Here is a 17,467-nt window from a genome sequence, read left to right as displayed (position 1 = left end):
CAGAATGAAGAGACTAAAAACGTGTGTTAAATAACGCAATGTCACAGTTCCCTCCATGCCTGATTCTATGAGGACAAGGCAGTACATAGATACTGAGATATGACTCACAGTGTCAGAAACAAAAACAACCAACTGAACCCCATTTCCCAAAAAGCCAAATAAAAATACCCAATAAAACCCCACAGTATAATGGTCTTGTATATATAAATAAGTATGCAAATATGTATGCTGTGTGTGTACATACACACATATGTACACAGACACCCAGAATGAGATTCACTGCTGCAAGCTCACCACACTTGGGGTTCTGGTGTACTGCCCAGTGTCCTACTGCCTACTAGGGAATTTTCTGGCTAATGTCTAAGCTAGGATTGTTGTCACATGGTAACAAAGACCAGCTCCTAAACTCACCTGTGCAGCTTAACACAAGTGCATCTCAAAGAGAATACTACAATCTGCAGCAAGACACAGATGTAGTAGGCTGTGCTTAAGCAGCTTATTACCACTACGAATAGAGATACAACACTCACATAAATCCTTATCAGATTACTTACCTGAATTAAATGAAGTTACAAAGCCATAAAATAATAAAATACATAATGGCTATACTATACATAATAATAGTATCCTTTAGTCAATACAGTGTATCAGTTGGCTTCTGAAGATGGCTGCTTAACATCTACAGCTAAACTCAGAGCTGATTATGCTTGAATGTTCTGACAGCTGCTTGCTTCCCCCTTCTGCTACTCCTAAGGTCCTGTTCCTGGAACCAGCTTGAGCTCCAGATGCCTTGCTCCTTTTACGGTCCACAACTGAACAACTTCGATCTTAATTTTCCTACAAATTGTTCTGAACCACTTATTCCTGGAATGGATCTGCTTAATGCTATTAGTCCTTGTAGAAAGCATTCCAGGCTTTATAAAAGTTTCTTGCTTACAACTTTTTTACATGGTTTTATTTTTGTTTTCCATATTTCATTTTTATTTTAAGGGTACAACCTCAGTTTAAGATCCACATTTAGTTTGGTGAAAGTTCTGCGTCATGTGGTGACTTTATGAAAATGCAGCAAGAGACATTTACAATTTAGGTTTTCCACAGTTCTTAAGTTCTGATACACAGACAGGTTTTTCTAACTGCATCTCAAGCCCACTGATTATGTGCCAAGACTTACATCAGCACTGACAGCATACTGTAAAATGATTTTCTGAAGCAGAAACTCACGTTGGAAAGAAAAATATACTGGCAGGCTTAAACAGAATTAAGGGAAAAACACAACAAGCCCTTAGTAATTTAAACAAACCTGACCCTCAGATTTCAAGGGAAAAAAAAAAAAAAGTAGAGTAGTTTCTCTGTACTTTTTTTTTTTGTATGTGTGTTAGGACATTGAAGTTTGACAAAAATTTCAATCCTCCTCTAAAGAACACCAAATGGATGTCCCAAACACTTGGAACGAAAAACTTTGGTAACTCCCTTAGGTAATACTAAGTTTATGCTGGAATACTTGATTCAATTTTTATTCTTTATTGCTTTTGAGTATCTCCATCCTTGTATATATTTCTATGATTAACTAATCCCTTCAAGTGATAAAAATATTACCATATTCTTAACACAAGATGTAATGCGAATTTAAACAAAAATGCGAAAATCTCTTTTCAGTAGGGAGTACAAACACACTCTATGCTATTCCATACAATCTTGTCAACACATCGTATTGCTTATGCTACACTTATGCTACAGAGTTGCATATTCAGCCTTACTGCTGTTTACATCACAAATCTCTACAGAATTATAAAAAGAAACAATGAATAATCAAAGGTCACCACAAACAACTGAATAATCTTTTTAATGTCAGAATAGCAACAGCAAAAGACACACTAACACATAAAACCACACAGATGAATCTCACCAGCTCTTTCATGTCCTGACAATCTTCAGTAACACAGAACTTCTGGTATGCCATGAAGGAAGAAAGTGACACTCCTCCAAAATACAGGCTGATGGACAATTTGCCCCATGGGTTATCTTGTAATTCCTACTTACATAATAGGAATAGCGTGACTGAGGTTTTAGAAATAGTGACCAGGAAATTCAATCTTATCCTTCCTATATGTACCATACCCATTCATAGAAGATACAAACCCAGTAAGGATGGCTATTAACATGACACAAATGGGAATATATCTATTACTGGAATGGCAGCACTGACAACTCAATCCCAACAGTGAAACACTATCCAATGCAGGCTCGCTCAGTAGTAAAACCTTCCCTTTTACAGCTTATCATTAGAAATTAAGCTATATGAAATCATGGGGTTTCAGACAATACAGACTATGTGTTTCTCTGTAGTGTTAATATATTTATTTAAACATGTCCATACTTAATTAAGCCAAATGTCAATAACTTAAAATCGAATTTAGAAGAATTTATGTTATTGGTTGGTAGGTTGCTTGTAAGAATGATACAAATACAAACAAGGATCAAAAGATATTATAGAATCATAGAATAGTTAGGGTTGGAAGGGACCTTAAGATCATTTAGTTCCAACCCCCCTGTCATGGGCAGGGCTAAAGGACACATTTAAGGCCTGAAAACTGTAACAACTGGAGAAATAACTTTAGTTTTGGGGTTTTGTTTTGTCTAAGAAATATATTTACTGCTATACTACTTCACCTATTACTCCTAATGTAAGATAAAAAAGAAGGAAAAAAAAAACCCCAAAACCTAGAGAGAACAAAAAGCTTTGTTCCCCATCTATGAATAAATTAAGCTACCTGAACATGTATTTCAACCTCTTCATTTGTAAGTAGTCCTTGAAGGCAATCTACTGCATCCTGCTGCCAAAAATTTCCCATCTATGTGGTGAAAAGCAAGAAGGCCCCACACATTAAGATGCTGTCAAGTAATACTCTTACCATTTTTAACACAGAAAGAGAAAAATACATGACCATCATTGAAAAACTTACTTGAAAATACACATCATTAGTTTTGTCTACAACAGTTTAAACATTATGTACTATCTGGTACACTAAAACTAACTGTGTGACACAGCTGACCAGCAATTTTCAGGTCTTGAAGTGGCTTACGAGTTGCGGCTTGCCAAGTGTAACCTTTACTCTATCATAATAACTTATGTGTGCACGATTACCTAAAGAATAACCCCCAAAAATATAGAATAACCCCTGAAGATAAACAGAAAACACAGGATACTTTAAATATTTCTTTTATTCCCTGCAATATAGGTCTGTCCCCTGACCTGCAGGCTTATAAGCCCACCTTTCTTAACCTATCAGTTGAATCACTTCCAGCAATAAAAAGGTTTTCTTTAAAGTACGTTTAAAAGGAAGCTAGTAATTTCATGGAATTGCAAACTGGTTGAGGCTGGAGAAGGGACCACAAGGGGTCACACAGTCCAACCTCCCTGCTCAAGCAGGGTCACCTACAGCATTTACTAAATGCACCATTCAAGTCTGAGTAAGATGTGATGCTATGTGAAGATATTATTTACATACCAATTACTAACAAGCCCCCCTAAAATAATTCACATATATTATTTAGACTAACAGTTTCCCACACAACTAAGTTCCAAATGACAGAAACACTTTTGCAGGACTTGTAGATTCACAATTTTCTGGCCATTTTGCATTAAATCCAGGACTTCTTGTGACTGCTATTGTAAAATGAAATGCCACTTCAGAGTATCATCCTGCCAACTACTGCAATGTCCTGTCTCACGAAGACTTAATTCCAGTGACAGCTGGAACAGTCACTTCATAAAGCAACCTGGAAGCTCTTGATAACTGGCTCCCTGGCTGACATGATCCTCACCAGCTATTCTATTAATCCTCATTGGCAAGAAAAAATACTAGTTACTAGTCTCAACCTTTATGTGACTAAATAGTGTATTGATTTTAGTAACTACCTACTAAGCCCTCTGAGTTTACCCTTACTCACTGGTATTGTCTTGTAGAGCTGACATGGTATGCAAAATGGAGGAATATCAGTATATAATGTAGTTGGATACAGATGGCACTGAGGAATCCTCTCTATACAGCCATGGTCTACATACTGTACCTATATGAAAAGAAAAACTTTCCTGAAATAATTCCTCTTTAAGTCAAGCTTTATAGGAGAAAGCAGTTATTTACAGCATTCACTTCTCTAGAGGAATAAATAATGGTCTGCTGGTAAGCAGGTGATGTGACAAAACAGAAATGAAGGATTAAAACACTAGTATGGCAGGTAAATTCAGTCTCTAAACTTCTCTGTCAAGATACCTGAACTTTCATGTAATAACTTGCAACAGTTTAAAACTGAAAGAACTAAAATACGTGTAAACTAGGATAGTATCAGATGTGTGAACCTGCATTCCAAAAGCATGAGCAGACTCAAGAGTTTAGCTAAATTTAACTCCTAGTTAGAAAATGTAGCTCTATATTTGTGCAGCAAAAAGAATTAAAACCAGAAAGCCACTACTTTTTGGTGTGGGGAAGTTAAACGTGTTTTCGAAGCCTTCCACATACGCTAACAACAAAAGAAAAATACTAAAAGGGATTACTTCCAGGTGATCAAGGGTAGTTTTTAACTTAAGAACTTTTATCATCACCACAAAAACTACCGGAAACATTGTTATAACTGAAATAAGTAGACAGAATTCATTTTTAAACTAAATACAAAAACCATGACACTCATCACACTTGATGAGCAGAATGAGCATCTGGACAAGCAAGTCAGCTGAATGAAAGAAGGTGTGATCATTAATTTATTTTAGTCTTATTTGCCCTCTTTTCCTAAGATGTATGTGCACATGTTCACCATGTTCATGCATATACAATCCCTCCCTTCCCCCATATAGTTGAACTTACCTGGAGTGTACTGCCACAGGGTTCTACAATTTTACCTCGATACCATATGGTATCTGATCCTCTTACAACACAAGCTTCTCCCTTTTTCCAGCAGTAGGGTTCCAGAAGTCCAAGACATCTGAACTTATTTTGTATTTCAGTCATCAGCTGACTTAGTTCAATTTCTGGGCAGTGGGGGGAAAAAAAAAAAAAAAAAAAAAAAATTCTGCAACTTCTTAGTGCACACAGTTTCAATCACTGAACCCAGCGGATTCAGGTGAAGATGTGTATGAACATAATATGTATTTGCTGCTTAAAACATTTTCTAATACTGACAGAATATGTATGTTCATTGTCTAGCATATGCAAGCAAGTTTCTATTTAAAACAAGTAATAAACTGCACTTCCAAGTATGAAACCATTAGTAATTCTGGACTACAATTTCAGAGAGAAGAGGGCTCTATAAATTTTTCAGCTGACACCTTGGCAGCACTAACACAAAAGCCTCTCCATGAACTAGACAAAAGATTCCCAGAGACAGTGTCAGGACATCATAGAAGAACACAAACCAAACATGTTCAGAAGACCCTCTTCTGCTGTAGTCAGTCTACAGAAACAACTGCAAGAACAATACAAATGGGCAGATGGGGCTACCGTATTTTGAATGCCAAAGTTTTATGATATGAACTAATAGTTAAATGGACTTGTGGAGTAAAAAAAAAAAAAAATAAAAAATCTCATGTCAGATGAAAATGTACCTTTTTCAACCAGTACAAACAGAAAATATTGAGATACAGAATTTATCACAGCACAAATAAAGAGCCCAAGGAAATTGGGTACTTAGCTCACACTGAAGGAAAAAAAAAAAAAACAAAACAAACAACCCAATAATATTTGAGAACCAGGTTAATTTTCAAGAATCTTTACACCTGCATCTTCATTACTCATTACAATGTATCACAATGTCAACATTATATAAAAAGAAATCAAAATCAAACCAAAACCACTTGCTCCTTTACCCAATCCTGCCTAGAGAAGAAAGCCAAATAACCCGCCCACCCAAGAGCTTAGCTTTTTTGATTTTGTGGTAGAGTGGAAAGAGAGAAGAGCTGGTTTTGTTGGCTTTAAGGACAGATCACTCTCTCCTGGGGATCTGGGTTATCTGATGGACCTCTCCCCACGGCTGCAGACCAAAGGGTGCACAGCCATGTACCCTTACCTCCATGCCAAACGCCTTATCACCTCCCAACAGCAAACCACACAACAGGAATCTTTCAGAACTGCGTTCTGATACAGAATACTTGGACTAGAACACATATCTGACATACTCTGAGGTACCAAAGGTCAGACATGACTGTATTTTCTTCTATGCAATCTTACCAGATGTTTTGGGTATTATATAAATAGTTCCATCATATCCAACGGAGCTTACTATAGCTTGAAAAATTTTTGCCTCAGGTATAACAGGGGATTTGTATACTTCATCAATTCCTGAATGAAGCAGTGAGTTGTATGTTTTGCACGGTATTTGTTCATGTTCCAAAACAGTGATGCTTTCCTCTGGAGCAGGGCTGCTTCTTGCACATACTGTTCTGGAACTGCAACTATCCAGTCCTGTGCCCTCTTGCTTTAAACATACTTTAAGATGTTCCTTGGAGACTGAGCAAGCCACATCAGCTTTATCAGTTCTAGCAGATTCAAACAAATAATATCAACAAATTAACTGACACAGAACTTGAAAAGTGAAAAATAATGAAATAATACAAAGTGGATGCTGGGGAGGGACTCTTCATTAGGGACTGTAGTCACAGGACAAGGGGTAATGGGTTAAAACGTAAACAGGGGAAGTTTAGATTGGGTATAAGGAGGAAGTTTTTTTACTGTGAGGGTGGTGAGGCACTAGAATGGGTTGCCCAAGGAAGTTGTGAATGCTCCATCCTTGGTGGAGTTCAAGGCCAGGCTGGACAAAGCCTGGGGTGCCATGGTTTAGTGTGAGGTGTCCCTGCCCATGGCAGGGGGTTGGAACTAGATGATCTTGAGGTCCTTTCCAACCTTAACTATTCTATGATTCTATGATTCTAAAAAACACACAAAGATTGCAAATGCTTCATAAAATACTATCAAACATCTCATCTACCAACCTGGAAAACTGAAACATGTAATAGATACAATTAATAGTGTTATACTCAAGTAAGTTCACTAAACATGGAATTCAGTTGCTAAACATTCTGTAGAGGACAATCCTAATTTTTGTTTTACTTATTAGCTTATCATGATGTGGATGTGATGTGAAAGAACATAAAGGAAAGCATCCAAACCTTCTGCTTCTAGAAGCCAAACCCTTTTTAATAAGGTGTTCTGAAATATCAACCCATTCTCCTGTTTCATCCTTGCAAAGAATTTTCACAGGCAATGCACAAGCCCCACTACTTTCCTGAAAAAAATGAGCAGGACAATGTACTACAGTATGCATTTCCTCTAAACCACAGGTATACTTTTTATTTTATTGGTACTAACTGCAAATCGGGTGTCACTGAACAACTGATGCTCACATCAGAAGACACAAAATTTATTTAATCCATGTCACAGTTCCCATCATTTTACCAACCATTCTAAAGATGACATTAAAAAAAAAAAAGAATAAACCCCTGCTTTTTCCCTCAGCTGTTTTTTTAGAATGAGCTACCATCAGACACCAAATAAATCAAACCTGCATAATAATAATTTTTTTTTAACCATTACAAGAAATCAGATAACCAATGACGTTTGTATACCACTGTATTCGTTCTTTCCATTTCTGAGGCTTAAAAACTAATATAGTAGCTGCTGAAATCACTCTCGTCAAGAACACAGCATCTTTCTGTTCTGTCCACAGAAGCTCTCAGCATGCAGTGATCATAAAGATATATTATTCTTCAGTAACTAAATGCATGTAAGACTTTCCTTTCCACTCTGTGTAGCCAAACTGCTCTAATGCTTCAGTAAACAACAAAAGCAGAAAAAACATCTCCTCCTGCAAAGCAAACAGCAACCTATGCTAGTTCCACTCAGAATTTTTTGAACAGTGAAATATTTAGGGGGAAAGAAAAAAAAAAAAAAAAAAAGACATCCTGACAGAAATTCTATAAATACAAACCTGTATAACCATTTTTACTTCTGCCCCAGTTAGGTAATAGGACAGACATTCACAGGCTGTTGCTGTCCACTGCGCACTTCCATCTGTTGGTCTAACAGAGAACAAATTATAATCTCTGTTAGTACATGAGAAATTGGCATCTCCTGAGCTTAAACACAAAGCCTTCCCTTAACTGAGATCTGCATTTTTTGTGTTTTTAACCTGAAACGTCATGGAAAAGATGACAATGTCTGTTACAGTCAACAGTAAAAAGAAATGGTTACTCATTTCTGGATCTATTTGACAGGTAGTACTGAAAAAACACAACCCCAAAACTTCAAAATGAGGATTGTGAGTTCCAGAAGTATACCTTCATTAACAGAATGAAGGAAAATCTATACTCCATCTACAAATTAGGCTTTTTATAGTCAGTCAGGGGATGGGTATTACAAACATGGTTAGTTTTCCTTCACAGTACAGAACGCACAAAAACTAATGCATGGGAGAATATCCCAGTTCACTTTTCTACAGTCTAAGAAAGTCCTGTATTTTTTCATGAGATCTGATTAATCTCAAATTCTGAGCCAAGGAAAAAAGCATTCAGTGAAACAAGAAAAATCTTTACCACTGGCCCAGGATTTTATAATCAATCCTATGAATATTCTTTCTATTTGTAGCATGACTTCTTCTTTACTGGTATGTAGCATAACCCTTAGAAAAAAATACCCCAACCTTTTATAAAATTAATCACAGCCACCATCTTAGTTCTTCTTTATTCAAAAAGCAAACTACTTAGATAACCTCAGAAGATCAGTGCTAACACAGGAAAATACTAAGTTATGTCATTATTTGTTTCTAATACTGCTACTCAATATAAGAGAAAAGCTACCTTATATCTGCCAAGGAACATTCAATTGCTAATGTCCTAATTATCTTCATACTTTCCTCAAGTTTTCTTAGACAGTGGATATCGACTGTTTTTTCAGCTCCAGAATCATAAAGCATTACCTGTTTCAGAAAAGAAACACAATGAAACAGAAAAAAACCCCTCTTAGAGCTATCTGCAACAATGGTAAATTGAAGCATGCCTGAAGAGGTAAACGAAATTCAAATATTACCAGCATTCAACTAATGCCCTTTACACTGAAGTCCTTCATCACACAACACAAATAACCACCACAGGGTACTGAGAGGACACAACACACAAATATGCTCGAACAACAACTTTACAGAGGCTCTTACTTGAATAAGAAAATTTATTTTCCTGTGCTTCACTTATGCACAGTTTATATCTGTAGACCTAGGAACACTGAAATAGCTCCTCTCCACCAACTGCTTTATGGTCCGACACAGTTCAATATCTTTTTGAGGGCTCTTAGCCCCAAAAAACAGATGATGCAAAGCTGCAGTATAAAAAGTCCCATTTCTGCCTCCTACATTTGAGGCAAGTAGTTGCGATCTACTCCTGAAATGCCTCTTCTGATGCTCCTTTCTAAATGTGTGCAACAAAATGCATGCTTAAAGCAGCACTGTGTGAAAAGTTACTGTGGAAAGTGTTAAACCTAAGTGCACAGTGCATCACCATCTGTTTGGGGCCCAAGCAACAGCCTGACTACATGTGTTTCTGTAGTGGTGCACTCAGTTCAACTGGCTCCATCTTCTAGCAAGTATCATTAAGTTTGAATTAATGTGAGAACCCTCAGGTTTATACAGCTTCTGGAATCTAAGCTAAACTGTTAGGTTATAGCATGGGAATCTGTACCATGCTTCAACATGTACTGTAAACATACACAAAGCCAACCTCATGAGCCTTCCTCAGCTCCCAGGTTCTCTGCTAAAGCGTGAGACAGTACCTTATTTGCAGCAACATACAACATAACTTAAATTCTTGGTAAAAGCAAAAGGCTCTGAGAAAATATTAACACAGAAGTAAGAAGATTTGACATTAATCAATGAATAGTTACAAACTTTAGAAATACAAGTTTGAACCCTGTTATGATACAAGGTTTACCTCTGCACTTGTTTCAGAAACAATCCTGCTTATTTGACCTCTTTGCCACTGTTGCAAATCATGTAGGTAAACAGCACAGTGCATTCCACTTTCCCACTTCACAGCTTGGGGCTGGAATTCTTTGTAGATGGCAGCCATTTTCTCCTGTAAACTAACATTCAAAAAAAAAAAAAAACAAAAAACTTTTCTAGCGGTATAATTTTATCTAGTGAATAAATGGTTTTAGGCAACCACTGTTGAACCAGCATACAGTGAAGTTATTAACTGTTTAGTATTTTATTGTAGTTTTTCTTCATGCCATGTTAGAAAACACATGAAATGGAGGTTCAAAACACATGCAATCTGATGAAAATTCTGTAAAGCTATCATGTTTTCTTAAACAACAGATTTAATCTAAGTGATCCTTACTGTTCTATACAGCACTATTTGAAAGATGCACTATTTTCTCAACAGCTTGAAAAGTATCATGACTCTAAATGAGTGTCATGACACTTTCTATGGGACTTAAGTAGCTACAAGCAAGAAAGTAAAGAGATGAAAGAAACGAGAAGAGGCAGGAAGTAAGCAATTTGCACTAAGCAATGACATTGCCATTTCACTATCTTCAAACACCATTATCTAAATGTTACCTAAATATTTACCAAAGGAAGGCTGATACAATATGTCTAGAAATTACCTTCAAACTTCTAGCAGCATATAAGCATTGTGTGGAAAGCAATACTTGACTGGAATTCTGTGACTTAGGATACCAGTATTATTTAACAAGATTTCTAATGAAGGAATGGGGAGGAGAAAAGAAAGCAGAGAGACTTAATTACTGCATTTATCAGGCCCCAATACTTACTACATTTAAGCTGATTTGAAATAGGAGTCAGATCATGCACTTAACTTGAAATCACAAATATGTAATAAACCACAACATAGTGCCCATCTGTCTTTTGTTCCTATACTTTGCTCAATGAAGCCATATAAAGTCAACAGCATTTAAGAGTACCCAGTACCAAAAGCAACCCTAATCAGAGTTTGTTCTAGCTATACTTCACCAGTTTGTAATTCGAATGCCTTGAGAAAAGTTCCTTGTATTTTAGTACCTTTTCAGTATACGTTCTGATGACAGCCATTGTACAAAGATTTTACTAGGAGACACAACATGACTAATTCTCACTTGTAGCTGTTTATTACAAAGTAATCTGAGATGTGCTTCATCCATGGATTCCATGTCTGTAAGATTTAAAGCTTCTAAGGTTTTAGGAATTTCTTCTATAGGAACATTCCATATTTTATTAGGCCCTACAGCAGTACTTTCAACATCCCTGTAAAAAACATAAAATACTTAGAATGGAAACTTTGAACACATTTTAAACAAAGTGAAAAAAGAGCTCAATAATCCCACTTCAACATGACAGGAATCATTCAACACTACGAGGGCTGAATGAGGAGTAACTCAGAAAAGCAGACCCCCTCCCCAGCAAAAGACAAAATCAGTTCCAAATGCTATTTCTGAAACACTCATGATAGTAACTTTTTTATTCTTCTTCAGAAGGTATCCTTGCAGATTCTACTATCAGATGAACGCACTATGCAATATGGCCTGTCAGCAGAAAAGCAAGCCTGCTAAACATTAATACTTGTGCCTGGCTTAAAAGAATTACTAATATTATGTTTCTGAAAAGCAGTGTTGCCTTTGAGTAAAAGCTGCAACATTCAACTTCTGTTATATGTAAATATTCCTTTCAGAAATAAAGAATATTAAATTTAGTGAAACATAGAACTGTTGGAACAAGTCCAGAGGAGGGACATGAGGATGATCAGGGGGCTGGAGCACCTCCCACATGAAGACAGGCTGAGAAAGGTGGGGCTGTTCAGCATGGAGAAGGCAAGGCTGCATGGAGACCTCATAGCAGCCTTCCAGTACCTGAAGGGGACCTATAAGGATGCTGAGGAGAGACTTCATTAGGGACTGTAGTAACTGGACAAGGGGTAATGGGTTTAAACTTAAACAGGAGAAGTTCAGGTTACATATAAGGAAGAAGTTCTTTACTGTGAAGGTGGTGAGGCACTGCACATTTGCAAATGCTCCAACCCTGAAGTGTTCAAGGCCAGGCTGGAAGACCCATGATGTACCTGGTCTACTAGAAGATGTCCCTGCCCCTAGCAGGAGGTTGGAACTAGATGATCTTAAGGTCCTTTCCAACCCAAACCATTTTATGATTTACTTCTCTAGCATGCCCTGAGAAAACAAATGCAATGCAACTGGTCTAACAGCTAAGCAGAGTACTGAATGAAGCATAGTTGTGGTATTATCTTGATGAAAACATGTTAAATTGTGTGAACTGGACAGAATAAATCCCAGCAGCAATCAAGAGTTGGCTGGTATGTACTCTGAGCCACAGCCCAGCTTAGTACAAGTCTCTGTGTAGTGACAGGAGAAGGGCTAACGGGTTAAAACTTAAACAGGGGAGGTTTAGATCGGATATAAGGAAGAAATTCTTTACTGTTAGGGTGGTGAGGTACTGGAATGGGTTGCCCAGGGAGGTTGTGAATGCTCCATATGCCTGGCAGTATTCAAGGCCAAGTTGGACGAAGCCTTGGGTGATATGGTTTAGTGTGGTGTCCCTGCCCATGGCAGAGGGGTTGGAACTAGATGATCTTAAGGTCCTTTCCAACCCTAACTATTCTATGATTCTAATTGTGACAACTAGAGATGCAAGAGACTGCAGCTTGCAAAAGCACTTGTTTATGCAGAACTGGTTTCTTGTAAAAATCAATGACTAAAGGAAACAGCAAGCCTCAGTTTAACTGCTGGCCATTTCTGGGCCTCTGGAAGAAACTCTTCCCAATTTTCAGAGATCTACCACCTGTCTTTTCCTTCCACAAAGGAAACAAACTGCTCTGCCAAACAGAAAATTCCAAAGTGCCGAAGTGTTGAATCATCCACTACATACTGCTACAAAATTATGTGAATATTCCTGATGCAGGTATTTAGGAAGTGATGGTGCTAACTCACAGAACCAGGAAAGAAATTAACACCATAGCTTGTAAAAGCGTTCATCTTACCAACAACTAGTCTGAACTATGAAAAGGACAGAGGTGATCAGCCAGAGAGAGCTCTTTCAAATGAAATACATTACATGTCTTACTACTACCCCTCTAGTAAGTCCAGTATAGCATTATCATTGAGATACATCAGAAAAAACTAATTAATTTAGAAACAACTTCAGACTCCAATGTTTCTTCCTGGAATTCTGTATGGACTACTTCCCATCCCAATGCAAGAGTAAGGTTACTGACATTTGCTTGTCAGCAAGTCAGCTTCAATGAAGCATTGTGCACTCCTGCTTGTATTGTCTTGTACAAGTTTACTTTGTTACTTAAGTTTGCACTTGTTTTGCAGACCACAAGCAGATATCTAAGTATAGTTGCAACACAACAGAATACCCTAGTGACAGTAACAAAACAATTCAGCATTTCAGTTTAAATAAAGCTGCTTAGCTTTACAAAATCTTAGTTAAAATTAAAACCAGTATAAGAAAACTGTTACTAGGATTTAGTAGTATTTCCGGCTAAGAAATGAAAATGCACTTATTTGCTTCCCCTTGAAAAAAGCAAATTCAGGGATTCCCTTCTGGAATGAACCATTTCTATTTATTTTTTTTTTTTTATTTTGCTTAGTATTCAAAAATAATGAATGAAAGCAAAATTACTGATTTTCATGAGTACAACCCATGAGTTATCTTTTTAAAAAGCCAACAAATTAAATGCGGCAGTACTATCTGCTTCTCAGTCTCATCTTCCCCAGCAGGCTTCCCAACAATTCTGTCTGTTGCTGTCATAGCTGGTTATAGAGAGTATTTGTTTTCTAGTAGCAGACCTTCCAAAGAGATTATTTATCTCAGGTGCAAGTTAAACACACAGAAACGCTATTTCTTGTCTTACTACAAGGGAATGGGAACCTTACTAATAAGCAGTTCAGGAAGATCTGGCACTTAAGTACACTGCAAATATGATACAAACATTTAATCTCCAGTTTTTGAATCAATTACAATTTCAATACATTATGTTCGGCAAGATTTAGTTTTAGAATTCAATTATGCCAAACTGCAGAGTTATGCTCTGTAACATGTCAGTTGATGAATGTGATTTGTAATGAATTTATCAGAAATGTGCTGAATTCCAGCCACTAGGGTGACATAGTAAAGTGAGAAATTTTGTTACACAAATTCAGTATTTCCAAATACTTTCAGTTATGCACAGCGTATTTACCCAAGTATGTTGGATGCTAGGCCTTCTTTAACTAGCTGGCAGTTAATACTAAATCTTCTTCCATGAACGGCAGAGGAGTAAAAAAGTTCAACAGATAAGACGTTGTTATCTAGAATTTCTGTGAATGAATAATATAATTAGTGCTGATCAATGACAATAAACAGAAGATTTATGGTTTTGAAGGCATGGCAAGTGGTACTAAAAGATAGAATTTTTAAGATTACATTTGATTTGTAAAAGAATTGTTTCTTAGCATCAAGAATATGTAGTGGCTTAGCTTGCTCCATATCTGTAAGATTAACTTAAAGTACACCAATAATATGGTTTTCAAACCACCACTCCACAGGCACTGAAAAATAACTAGCTGCATTTTAACAATAAATGGTATTGTACTGAGAAAAATCCTGTTAAGGCATATATGTGTCATCTGAAATCCCTCCCCTGTCATGTTTTAGAGCAGCAGGGATGACGCTCCCAGGTACCAATATTTAAGAAGAGCCAAGGATAGCTAGTGCTTTTGGAAGCAAGCCCATCTTGATAACCAGGATACTTTTATCACTTAATGCTGATGTGGACAGTAAGAGACGACATAAACAGAGCTTTTGTCAGTTTTATCTGTCATGTCTCTTCCAATTAGTTCATGTTTAGATATTCTCACTCCAGGCTACTTGTTGCAAGTATGAACATAAGCATTTCAAGTAAATACTATTTAAAAGTACATGTTTCCACATTTGAGCCATTTTAATAATAAATTAATACACACTTGGTAACTTACCAACAACTGAACACACTGTAAGTTTATCTTCAATCACTTCTTCAAATCTTTCCTTGGCTTCTCTGCTCCACTCATCTGCCCCTTTATAAGGCTCAATGTAAGCCAGCCTGCACCTGATTGCCTAAAGAATAACTCAAATTGTGTATCTACCATCACATATCAAGGCCATCTCACTACAGTCAAATCACAGCCTTGCTTTGCACTCATGCAGGACAACAACACAGCATGACAAGGTTCTGCATTACCAGTGCTCGATTTCAGATGTCAACCCCCATCACCTGAGCACAAACCTCAAATTCAGATACATTCTTGCTGAAATAGAAAGGCCTTACTTCTCCCTGCCTCCCTTTATGTTTAGGCATAGAACTGGTGAAGAGATCAGCGAAGATTACTACAGAGAGTGATAAAGAAAGCCTTCATCCTGCTTTGCTCATGATGCAATAATCTTGACTGGAGCATCTAATATCAACATCATTAAACCATTGTAGAAGTCTGAACCACTAAACACAGAGACACCATAGTTCCTATATCAGAAAATTCCTGTCAGATTTTTGCGAGGCGTTAATTACGAGACATAAAAAGGCAAAAGAGACACAGAGGAAGCCAGATGAGATGAAGTAGTTTGATTAGAATTTTTGTTTAGCATTTTTGCTCCATCCCTGGCAGTGTTCAAGACCAGGTTGGATGAAGCCTTGGGTGATATGGTTTAGTGTGAGGTGTCCCTGCTCATGGCAGGGGGGTTGGAACTAGATGATCTTGAGGTCCTTTCCAATCCTAACTATTCTATGATTCTATGATTTTTTATTGCAAACTATGCTAGCTACATTATGACTTCATTTTAAATTAACTGTGAATGTCATTGTTTCTTCCTTCTTGTTTATTGCGCTGAAGGAGAGTAACACAGATGAAGAAAAAAAAGAAAATAAACACAATAGAAATACGACTGTTTTGTGCAGATATTTTTAGGTCAGAGGCAGTCAAATATGAAAATAAGACTGACAGGTTAAATAAACATTAAAAGGAAGAGCTGTGGAGGACAAAACCAACACTACATATTAAGCATTGTTTATGCCAGGCTTCGCCAAGATTTCTGCACCATCCAAGCCTGTTAGAATGCCTACAAACTGTGTTAATGGGCTGAAGAAAGTCCAGTTTCTCTTGTGACTGCCTAATTCAAACCTCTTAACTTAGATTTAAGGCAATGTTCTTTAGCCCCTTCTCCTTTATGTTCGAAGCGAAGAGGCCTAGTAGCACGTGCTCAAGAGCTGACAAACTCTTAGCAGATTTTTCTGAGGACTTATACTTGGTTAATAACAAGCAATCATTTGGAATAATGTGATTAACACGGCAAAAAAAAACAACACCCTTATTCAATCCATTAGCTGCTCTTATCTGAAGCATTAAGACCCTGCAAAAGCAAGAAAATATGCCATTTTCAGAATGTTTCCCTCTTCCTTGTTGTCAAAAAAAGCTCAATTATTTTGGCTGAAACTTTCTCTAGTTATTGCTCAAAATATAAAAAAAATTAAATTCTATTTTCAGTAGATACTGGCCAACCTCAGATATAACCATCACTACTTTTGCTGCCTACAAGTGGTTAAATCCCCTCTCTAAAATAGAGGAAGTTTTAAAGTTTAGTATAATTGGTAACCAGAACCAACAAACAGCTGAAGAAAAACACAATTGCTTCCTACTAAAGTGCTATTTTTACTTGACAGCATACTTTGCAATTGCCTTCCCCACCAATTTTTATTCCTTGTCAAAAGAGGGAAACCCCTACCATACCTAAGTTAGGAAAATACCAAATTATAAGTGCCATAAACCAATCAAAAACATTTTGTGCTTGTTTTTTTTTTTTAAGACCATCATTAGATTATCATTTGAAAGTGAAAGAATGTAAAAATTACTTTGGCTTTTGGAGTAAAAAAAAAGTATCTGAATTAAGCACACACACACGATGTATATATATACCTCCCCACCACAAGCTAACATTAGATTTCATTTAAAACTGAATTACATAATATGCACCCAAACCATGTTAGATCAGTCATATCACAAACCCATATGAAAAGGAACTTGCTTAACCTTTTATTTACTTCAGAATGTTAATAATCCTCTCCTTCCCCTTTCATGCATTGGGATTCTATTAATTCCAAGTATTTAATTTGGGCAAGCACTAATTTACCTTTTCTGGAAAGCTCAAGAACTCCTTTTTTACTCTACATATGTCTTTACGAGTTAAGTTAGCAACATTGCCGTAGTCAACATACTTCACTGTAACTTCTTGATGACTTGGCAGCCCTTCAAGGAAAACAACCCAAGTTATTAAACCAAAAAATGGAGTACCTGATGCAGATTAAAGCACCAGAATTTCAGAGCAAAAATCCACATTTACACCATATAATCCTAAAATATAAATTTTCAGATGTTCTATAAACCAATTAAAAAACTATATCCTTTAA

At 36.9% G+C, this 17,467-nt stretch overlaps 1 protein-coding gene across 1 annotated transcript in view; it reads right to left on the bottom strand.

Moving 5' to 3' along the window:
* The window catches only part of RNF17 (ring finger protein 17), a 47,736-nt gene that overhangs the window by 8,430 nt on the left and 21,839 nt on the right, over positions 1–17,467 (bottom strand). Inside the window, exons 19-31 of the mRNA XM_034072974.1 lie at positions 17,191–17,306; positions 15,006–15,126; positions 14,231–14,348; positions 11,059–11,280; positions 9,968–10,118; positions 8,846–8,964; positions 7,978–8,068; positions 7,160–7,275; positions 6,222–6,529; positions 4,863–5,026; positions 3,952–4,071; positions 2,772–2,852; positions 1,907–2,032 (exon numbers count right to left, since the gene is read on the bottom strand). Coding sequence (XP_033928865.1) covers positions 1,907–2,032; positions 2,772–2,852; positions 3,952–4,071; positions 4,863–5,026; positions 6,222–6,529; positions 7,160–7,275; positions 7,978–8,068; positions 8,846–8,964; positions 9,968–10,118; positions 11,059–11,280; positions 14,231–14,348; positions 15,006–15,126; positions 17,191–17,306 — 1,853 coding nt within the window. The remainder of the gene's footprint in view (positions 1–1,906; positions 2,033–2,771; positions 2,853–3,951; positions 4,072–4,862; positions 5,027–6,221; positions 6,530–7,159; positions 7,276–7,977; positions 8,069–8,845; positions 8,965–9,967; positions 10,119–11,058; positions 11,281–14,230; positions 14,349–15,005; positions 15,127–17,190; positions 17,307–17,467) is intronic.

The sequence above is a fragment of the Melopsittacus undulatus genome, chromosome 2, assembly GCF_012275295.1.
Source record: "Melopsittacus undulatus isolate bMelUnd1 chromosome 2, bMelUnd1.mat.Z, whole genome shotgun sequence".
Taxonomy (NCBI): domain Eukaryota; kingdom Metazoa; phylum Chordata; class Aves; order Psittaciformes; family Psittaculidae; genus Melopsittacus; species Melopsittacus undulatus.
The sequence above is the reverse complement of the archived record's forward strand: the minus strand, read 5'-3'. Positions and strand labels throughout refer to the sequence as shown.